The sequence below is a fragment of the Euleptes europaea genome, chromosome 16, assembly GCF_029931775.1.
Source record: "Euleptes europaea isolate rEulEur1 chromosome 16, rEulEur1.hap1, whole genome shotgun sequence".
NCBI lineage: Eukaryota > Metazoa > Chordata > Lepidosauria > Squamata > Sphaerodactylidae > Euleptes > Euleptes europaea.
Window position 1 is genome coordinate 53,026,009 of NC_079327.1, and position 9,833 is coordinate 53,035,841.

Below are 9,833 nucleotides of genomic sequence, written 5' to 3' on the forward strand. Positions count from 1 at the left end.
AGGAATGGCTGGTTAAAGTTAAAGAAATATATGTTTTAATTAAGCTAACAGCATATCAGAAAAACAGAGATACAATCAGATTGGATGCGGTATGGAAACATACAAAAAGTAAAATAGAGAATTTCATAAATAAGGTATGCATTGCGCTCAATCAGGACGTAAAGATGAATATGAAGACATAGAAATAAGCTGTAGCATGGGAGACTTGATCTTATTTTGATAAGATCTTATTGATCTTATTATGTGTATATTGTATTTTAAATTACGAAGACTGTCAGTAATTCTGCTTTTTTTTTAGTTGTTGTTATTGTCATTGGTTTTTTTCTAATAAAATTAAAAAAAATATTCTTCCTCCTTCTGGCAAATTACATCTGGCCACCTTGCTAAAAATTCTTCCAAACTAGAATCTCTGATTTCTCCAGAGACCTGGGTCTCATTTTTCCAAAGAATCTATGAGGACAATTCACAGAGTAGCAACTCAAAATTAAACCACTCGGTAAATTACCTAACTGGCCCCCAGTCTCTCCTTTAGAAGTAAAAACTCACATTGATCGGCTGAAAGGTAGAAAGACCCCCAGAATTGATGGAATTCTTCCAGAATTCATTAAGGAGAATATAGACCGGTGGGTACCTTTTCTGACCTCCCTATTTACTTACTTACTTAGACAAGAATGGACAGTTTCCAGAAGATTGGAGCACAGCAGTAGTTGTCCCCATTTTCAAAAACGTCAGTAGGAAAGAGTACTGAAGCTATCAGTACATCCAGGCGTGTCATAAGAACACAAGAACATAAGAAAGGCCCTGCTGGATCAGACCCAGGCCCATCAAGTTCAGCAGTCTGTTCACACAGTGGCCAACCAGGGGCCTCTAGGAAGCCACAAACACGACTGTTTGGTCAGGCAGGGCTGTTTATTAGCTCCAATGTTATTTTACATTAATGATACTGTAAACAAGCGAAAGGAGCCAAATTTCCATCCACCTAAATTTGCCCATCGCCAGGTTTCAATATTATTGTACACAATCGATGCTGTTATTTTTTTCAAGAACACTGGTGGGACTTAGGAGGGCATTGGCCAAATTTGCAGTTTACTGTTAGAATCAGAAGCTACCGTATATACTCGCGTATAAGCCGACCCGCGTATAAGCCGAGGTGCCTAATTTCACCCCAAAAATGGGGGGAAATTAGGCACCCGCATATAAGGCTTATACAACCCCCAGGTCACCCTCCTGCCCGGCCTCCCGGGGCCTACAGACCCACCCCAACCCCAGCGCCACCCTAGGGGGGAGGGGGAAGAGCCCCTGAACCCCCTACTTACCGGGAGAGGCGGCGATCAGCTGGCGGCGGCGCCCCCCCCCCCGGCGCGCAGGAGGCTGCGCAGGCTGCTCCTGGCCTGGGGGAAGGCGCGCTGGGGGCGGCGGTGGCAGCGGTGGCAAGTTTCCCCCCCCCTGCCTCCACCTACCGTATTGACCCGCATATAGGCCGAGTTGGGATTTTTCAGCCCTTTTTTTGGGCTGAAAAACTCGGCCTATACGCGAGTATATATGGTAAATGTAAATTTTTCAGAAAACCAAAATAATGGCTTTTGGCAGAGGTTGTAAGCTCAGGAATTGGTCTATTAATGGACATAAGGTAGAGCAGATTAGTAATTTCAAGTACCTAGGAATGGTAATCCAATCAAACAGTATCAAAAATGTGCATAGCAATTATGTGGCTGAGCTAGGTAGCAGAGCTGCATACAGCATTCTGAAGTTTTATCGCACCAAAGGTGGATTTATTGTCCCAGCGGTGCTCAAACTGTACCATGCAAAAACTCTGGCACAGCTATTATATGGCTCTTTTTAAGGACCAGCTTCTTCTTGTTTTGTTCCCCTAGAGCGAACTCAAACAAAATTCTTAAGAGCATTGCTACAGGTGCCTAACCGTGTTTCTAACTCTATGGCAAGACTGGAGACTGGCCAAATAAGTCGTTTTATTGTCGATCTACCTAGGGTTTAAATAGAACTTTAGACCCTGTGGACTTCTGCCATTGATTCTAGAGGATAACTACCCATCAAACTGGCTTAAGGCCATTGGAAACAAAATAGAACATTTTGGTTTTCCCCCAGAGAATCTGAGGGCTTTAGGTTATGATAGAGCAAGTTAAGCAGTAAAACAAAGAATAAAAGACACCAAAAGGCAATTTGATCTAGCTAGAGCACCTTTTTTTAGGGAATCAACCAAAACCAAGTACATCCCTTGCCCAGCAACATACATTTTGATGTTAGAAGGAAATGCTACTAGGAGAGCATTTCCTCTAGCTCGATGTTCGGCTATGCCCTCTGCAGTATTAGAAGGAAAATTCAAACAGACTCCCTTCTCACAAAGGCTCTGTCCCTGCAATAGCAGTGAACCAGAAACACTAGAACATGTCCCTCTTAGGTATTGTTACTATAGGGAGGACAGGGAGAAGATTCTTGGCCCTCACTGGTTATCCTGAATTCATTAGAGTTAACATCCTTCGTAAGGATGAATTTTCTCAGGTAACAAAGTTAGTGGCCAGGTTTTGTAGAATAGTATTTAATTATAGGAAATCTAAATAGAAATGGAAAGCTGTAGAGTGGATTTATTGTTTAATTTTATATTGCTGACCAGTTTTTAAAGACAGTAATATTTTGTATAGTGTTTTAACCACAAGGTATTGTTTTATACTGTCGGTTTGGGTAAGGCAATGTACCTACAAACATTTAATGTTTGGTCTAAGGACCGTAAGATTGAATAAACTAATTGTAAACTGCCTCAAGCAGGACTCTTAAGAGGCAGCATAGAAGTATGATAAATAAATAAATAAAATCAATTATCATAACATGATCCTAATGCATTTCACAACTTGAAATGGAATTTGACTTCCAGTGATAATTTATTACAACACATGCAAGACGGCTGGGAGGGAAAGGAACAAATGAAGGGTGGGCTCTCCTAAAACAAGAACTCTTGCAAGCTCAAACCCTCCCTATTCCAACAAGAAGGAAACATGGTTGAGGGTCCAAGAAGCCAATGTGGATGAACTAACAATTCCATGATAAGCTAAGGGAGAAAAAGGAAATGTTCAAGAAATGGAGGGAAGGACATACCTCTAAAGAAAAGTATCTGTGGGTTCCTAGGCACTGTAGATCAGCCATCAGAGAGGCCAAAGCTCTCTGGCCAGGGAGGCTCTTTACAACAAGAAAAGTTTCTTCAGATATGTGAGGAGCAAACGCAAGGGGAAAAGAGGCCATAGGCCCACTGTTGGGTGAAATAGAAATCTCTGACAGAAGACAGAAAGGCTGAATGCTTATTTTGCCTCGGTTTTCTCCCTGAAAAAGAGAACGGGCTCATCTAGAGATGATAGTAGGCAAGTCACAGCATCAGGGCTGCCGATTGACATGAACAGGGAGGTAGTTGAGAAGCACCTGGCTGCACTGGATAAGTACAAATATCCTGGGCCAGCCGGTACGCGCCTGAGAGTGCTCAAAGAACTTGCAGAGCTTTTGTCCATCCTCTTTTGTCCATCCAGATCTTTTGGAGGATGGGAGATGTGCCACAAGATGAGGAGGGGCCGTGGCTCAGTGGTAGAGCATCTGCTTGGCATGCAGAAGGTCCCAGGTTCAATCCCCAGCATCTCCAGTTAAAGGGACTAGGCAAATAGGTGATGTGAAAGACCTCTGTCCTAGACCCTGGGAAGCGGCTGCCGGTCTGAGTAGACAATACTGACTTTGATGGACCTTAATGGTCTGATTCAGTATAAGGCAGTTTCATGTGAATGTCATCCCAATTTTCAAAAAAGGAATAATGACCCAGGAAACCTCAAGCCCGTTAGTTTGACCTCCATCCCAGGGAAGACACTGGAGCAGATATTAAAGAGATCAATAGGCGATCATCTGAAAAACAACTTGGTGATCATTATGGATTTGTCCCCAACAGGTCCTGCCAGACCAACCTTGTTTCCTTCTTTGAGTGACCAGCTTACTGGATCAAGGGAATGTAGTTGATGTTGTTTACTTAGATTTCAGTAAGGCCCTTGACAAGGTTCCCCTTGTAATTAACAAAACTGAACTCACCAGCCTGCCAGATGCTTGACACTTCTGTTCTGCAGTCTCAAATAGGCAGGAAGTACAGAATGCTTATCAAGTTCCCAGTTAATTGCAACTCATTACTGGTGGACTGTGTTTGGTTTGGTCGTGCAAAACATTCAATACTTCAGTGGTTTTCAAACTGTTTGGTGTGTTATACTCTACATTGTTGTTAATTTTCAAGTTTCTAGTTTTACCATTTCTAATCCCATTTTTTTCTTTGTTGTTTGAACACCTTGATTAGTTTCTTGCTTGTCTTTCATTACTGGAAGTGAAGATGACTGACAACTGGCTACCTGTTCATCACAACAGTCAATCCCTCTGGAACTTACAAAAGACAGTAATACCCTATACAATCCATATTGAATACAGAAGCATCTCACTGAGGAAAGTCTACTCTTCATTTATTAATTCCTGAATAAACTGCATCTAGTGTACCATGACATCCCTGTTCCCATGATCTACAAGTGTGCTTCAGAGGTCTGGAAAAAATGTTGACCTGTTATATAATGTAATTAATTTTCATTTGCAAGCCTTGATTTCTTATATTTTCTCTACTTTGTTAAACTCATTACTTCAACTAAAAAGGATCTGTCTATAGGAAGAGTGATCTCTTACATCAAGTACAGTTTTCACAACTGAGAAATTATATGCACATACAAACAAACAATTTTTTTTTCATAAGCCAAAATGAGACGTGCAAGTGTGGAACCAGATTCTAACCTGTTTAATGTCACTGATTTAAAGATACTTTGTCCACAAGTATAAGAGAGATGAGAATCTAGCCATTGTGGCCAACTCTCAAGGAAAAAGAAATAAATCATTTACATTTATACCAGTCCTTATGGCCTTGTTGCTGCTTACTGTACCTGAGATACTTCAAGATTGAAACATACATTAAATAGAATCTTTTTAAGAGCCCCGTAGCACAGAGTGGTAACCTGCAGTACTGTGGTCTAGGCTATGCTCACGACCCGAGTTCAGTCCCGATGGAAGTCAGTTTCAGGTAGCCGATTCAAGGTTGACTCAGCCTTCCATCCTTTCGAAGTTGGTAAAATAAATACCCAGCTGGCTAAGGGGAAAGTGTAGACCACTGGGGAAAGCAATGGCAAACCACCCTGTAAACATAGTCTGCCTAGTAAACATTGTAATGTGAGTAATGATCTGGTGCTTGACCAGGGGACTACCTTTACTTTTTTACAAGAGACACTAGTTGTGGCAAAGACGTTTATCTTGATAAATGCCAGAAAATTGTTACTCTTATTTTAAATATTTATATTCCACCGGTCAATCTGCAAGATGGTGCCATTGGAAGCTAGAAAGAGTTTTGCTCACCCTGGAATAACTGTTTAGTTAGGATTAGAAATGAAGATAAAACAGTGTACCTTGTTTGGTCTCTCATGTGTCTCAGGAATGTTGGCCTATAACAATTGGTAAGAAAGAAAACAGAAGCTTCTCAATTTGAACACAACATGCACTGATTACTCTAAGCTTCAGTGAAAGGTATAACAGTCAACTTGGTTTGGAAACTAAACTTTTGATTAATTTTAAGGGTTCATAGATGTTTACTGAAGCCCTTTCAAGGCATGCCCATTTAATAAAAGTTAAGTACCAAGGCTCAAATAATATTTTATTATTGAATACAAAAATACGGTCTATGTAAAAACAATAAGTTAGTTTATTTTACAATACTTTACACTATTCTGTTGTAGGACTTCCATGTTGCATTATTTTATTATATATTCTCACAAAACTTCACAACTTTGCACAAAGCATCTCCAACAGCATGTCATCCATATTCACTGCTCCAATGATGGGCCTAAAGAAAAGTTCAGCAATAACACTGGCACTGATAGATCTGAGCATGGACAGAGCTACATTCAGTTTGGCAAATCTGGTCTGGTCCCCTCTGTGAATCAACCTGACGTGTTCATTTAGGGCTTGCTGGGCTTCTTGCTGCAGTCCCTGGATATACTCTACACAGTGGAGCCCTGGCAAATCTGGAAGGGAAGAAAAAACAAATTGAGTTATCTGTTCATAAAGACTTTATAATATAACTGATTTCTTAAATTTTGCCAGCTAGTTGACAGATTACAGGCATGAAATAAAAAGAAAATCAGACTCCACAGAACTTTTAATAGTAATATGATTCACCTTAAGTATCATTGTGCTGGTACATTAACACACATTGTTGTTTAAAATGCATTAAATGTATCTACACACACAGTAGATGGAATTCCATTAAATTCAATAGACTCTCCTCTACTGATTTTAGGGTATGCATAGCTATGATCAACTTGAAAAACATATTTAAATCTATAGCTGCAAATGTACCTCTGAAATTTATTTTCAACAAGTTTTTAAAGTTATGCAAATAATAGGGGAAAAGACCATCTGGTTTGACGGTCAATGTTATTTATACATATGCACTGCTGGCAACTGTATTTCAATAGTTTCACTGAACAGATTTTTAAAAACTACAACATGGAATCAGTTTTTTTTTCATTTTTAACCAGGGCAACCAGTGTAATAGATTGTGTTTTGTGTGTGTGCTTGCCCTAAAATCTTACAGCACCCTTTCCAAAATTCTGTGCCACTTCTGAAAACCTATCCATCTGCTAAGTTTCAGGTATGTTTGGAAAACAGCTATTTTACATTTTTGTGTAAATGACTGTCAATATTTCAGAATGTCTGAGCAACAGCATTGTTAGATCAGTCTATTATCAGTCTCTCCTTTGGAACATTTTATATAAGGCTGCATTAGCTTTTCTTTCTTTTTTTACTATTTTCAAGTAATAGTAGAATATATTTATTAACTGAATTTACAAAATAAGTGCCCCCTAGAAACTTTAAAAAATATTTTCAATGCAAATTGTATCAAAATTATGTAATTTCAGTTATTACTGAAATTTATTTAAAATTCATTTCTCACACCTGAATATATTTAAGGCAGGCTTACATAGAATTCCCCTCCCCACCTGGCTCCAAACATCCTATATGGCTCCAAAAGAAATTTATTTTTCATGCCACACATTCTGTATACCAATGCTGCATAGTAGAAAACGAAGCACAAACCTAAACACAGCTTGATGATGCTAACTCTCAGCCTTTACTCATTATTTTAGATAAAATCCTCATGTTTTGATGAGTGATAAAATGAAAACAGGCACAGCTTTGAAGCCTAGATCCAAACAGGTTTAACCAGAATTTACCTGGTGTGTGCAGTTGTCTATTGAACAAGTATGCTTCTGACACCATCTGTCCTTAAAGTATAATGCCACTGTGTTTTAAACTAGACAAACTTAACCTAAAAAAATAAAAAATCTTTAAAACAATTGTTTTCCAGTATTTAATATGTTGATTCAATACAGAAGGACTTCATTCAAGGCTTGACAACTTTTGCTGTTGCTTAAAGAACCTGCCAATGCAGTCTTCTATGGGAAAGGCAAAAACTCCAGAGTAGAACTGGAAAGTTTACAACCCTCTGTGTAGTCTCTAAAGTTTGAATGCAAACAGCGTGCTTTGCGGTACCTGATGACTTCCTTTGAACTAAGAAAACACCTTCTTCGTTCTCATTTAAGTACATCTTTGCTACTTTCCAGATGTAGCCCTTAGAGCAGTGGTCCCCAACCTTTTTTTGACCAGGGACCACTGGGACTTTTTTGTTCGTTGCAGGGACCCCAAGGGTCAAAAAAAAAAAAAAAAAAAACTCCGAGAATTTGAAAACAAACTGTAATCGTAACTGTTAGTTAAACATTAAGCTTAGAATAATATTTGAATATATATATATTATAATAGAGAACTTTTAATTGAAAATATTAATTTATCGTGGGTTTATAACTTTGTTTCGCGGGCCTTAATGTAGTTCTCGCGGACCCCCGGGGGTCCACGGACCCCCTGTTGGGAACCAGTGCTAGAAGGATGGAAGACGCCAGCAGTCGCCCACCCGACCGCTCCCTCGCCCTGCTGGGCACTGCTACCGTCTCGGGGCCAGCGCCTGCCCCTCCCACAGCCCGAAGTGCCGCAGGTGATCAAGGCGCAGTGATGGGGAAGGCGGCCACCTGTCGAAGCGGCGCGCCCTGTGGGTCCCCCGCCCGCCCGCCCGGCCTCTGCCCCGCGGGGCCGCCGCCCTTACCCGGGTTGAAGAGCACCGTCCCCTTGAGGTAGGCGTACTCCTTGGTGCCGACGCCCAGGCTCCAGCACTTGGCCAGGAAGCGCTGGATGGCTTGGATGTCGGCCGCCCCGGGCGGCGGCGGGCGGCGGGGCGGGCGGCGGGTGAGCAGGCGGTGCAGCAGGCCGGGCTCGGCGGTCTCCACGGTGTCGAGGGCGACGCGGTCCTGGGCCAGCCCCAGCACCAGCAGCGGCGCCCAGCCGCTGCGCACCAGCACCAGCTGCTCGGCCAGCGGCAGCTGCTGGAAGCAGGGCACGTGCCGCACGAAGCGCACCGTCTTCACCAGCACGGCCGACGCCGCCCGGGCCGCCGCCTGCGGGTGCCGCAGCGCCGCCCGCCCCCGCCAGCCGCACCGGCAGCCCCGCGCCCGCCCCGACGCCGACGGGACCCCCGACGCCGCCGGGACCCCCGCCGGGCTCTTCAGCAGGCTGTACAGGATGCTGCTCGGCCGGCCGCCCGCCGCGCAGCAGCCGCACCGCTCCGCGCACGCCATGGAGGGCGAGGGCCGCCTCCCTGCTGGCCGCCGGGCTCGATGGCTTGATGACCGCCGCCGCGCTCCGGAGAGCCGGAGTTCAAAGGCGCCCTGGCGCCGGGGGGGAAGGAGGAGAAGGAGGAGGAGGAGGAGGAGGAGGAGGAGAAAACTCCACCTTCTCCCCGGCTACACGGCGAGGGAGAGCCTATGAGGGGCGCGCCCGCCCGCCCGGCCGCCTTTCCATTTGCCTCTCTGCCAGCTCTGAGTCTCAATATGTCCTGACAACAAGGGGCCTTCAGCTCCCCACCCCCCGTTGGGGCTCTCCTTGGTTAAAGGCACAAATAATCTATTTTGCCGCCCCCCCCCTTTTTTTCCCCCGCTGTTCACGTCTTGGCTCGGGGACCTCGAGGGATGCTCTGCCTAAGGAGCCAGTCGAAGCCCACGCTTTCAACGGACCGCCGACCGCTGGAGTGCCCCGGGTTTGATAAGGGCTTTCTTTCAATGGCAGCTCTCGAGGAGATGGCGTTGATGCACAGCCTCCAGGCAGGGCCGTTTTCAGACTTGCAAGCAACAGCACTCCGTTTCGGATTGTACTTTTTTAGGGCAAAAACGCACGGGAGGTTTTGCCCTGGACTGGCTGCTCTCTAAATTTCCCCCAGCCCAATGATCAGGACTTAAAAATACCCCCCCCCCCCATGCAGAGTTTTGAGGATTCGGATGGGGGAAATGTGCATCTAAAGGTAAAGGTCCCCTGTGCAAGCACCGGGTCATTCCTGACCCATGGGGTGACATCACATCCCGACGTTTCCAAGGCAGACTTTGTTTGCGGGGTGGTTTGCCAGTGCCTTCCCCAGTCATCTTCCCTTGACCCCCAGGTACTCAAGCTGGGTACTCATTTGACTGACCTCGGAAGGCAGAGTCGACCTTGAGCCAGCTACCTGAAACCGACTTCCAGCGGGATCGAACTCAGGTCGTGAGCAGAGCTTTTGACTGCAGTACTGCAGCTTAACACTCTGCTCCACGAGGCTCCTATGTGCATCTAGAGAGTGGCAAATCCCAGGCAAAACCTCCCATGTGTTTTCGGCCCTCATGTATGGGTGG

At 44.4% G+C, this 9,833-nt stretch overlaps 1 protein-coding gene across 1 annotated transcript; it reads right to left on the reverse strand.

Annotated features, from left to right (window-relative positions):
- Positions 1-5,707: 5,707 nt before the first annotated feature.
- Positions 5,708-8,753, reverse strand: NR0B1 (nuclear receptor subfamily 0 group B member 1). Its single transcript, XM_056862048.1, has 2 exons — positions 8,225-8,753; positions 5,708-6,089 (listed from the first exon to the last, which is right to left on the reverse strand). The coding sequence occupies exons 1-2, from the start codon at positions 8,751-8,753 to the stop codon at positions 5,845-5,847; spliced, it is 774 nt and encodes a 257-aa protein (XP_056718026.1). The 3' UTR covers positions 5,708-5,844.
- Positions 8,754-9,833: the final 1,080 nt, after the last annotated feature.

What these genes read in the sequence shown, in the direction of transcription:
- NR0B1 (XM_056862048.1), bottom strand. Translation starts at nt 8,753, where the DNA reads ATGGCGTGCGCGGAGCGGTGCGGCTGCTGCGCGGCGGGCGGCCGGCCG. An exon ending in GACGGTGCTCTTCAACCCGG is followed by an intron (nt 6,090 to 8,224) that starts GTAAGGGCGGCG and finishes CTTCCCTTCCAG; the next exon opens with ATTTGCCAGGGCTCCACTGT.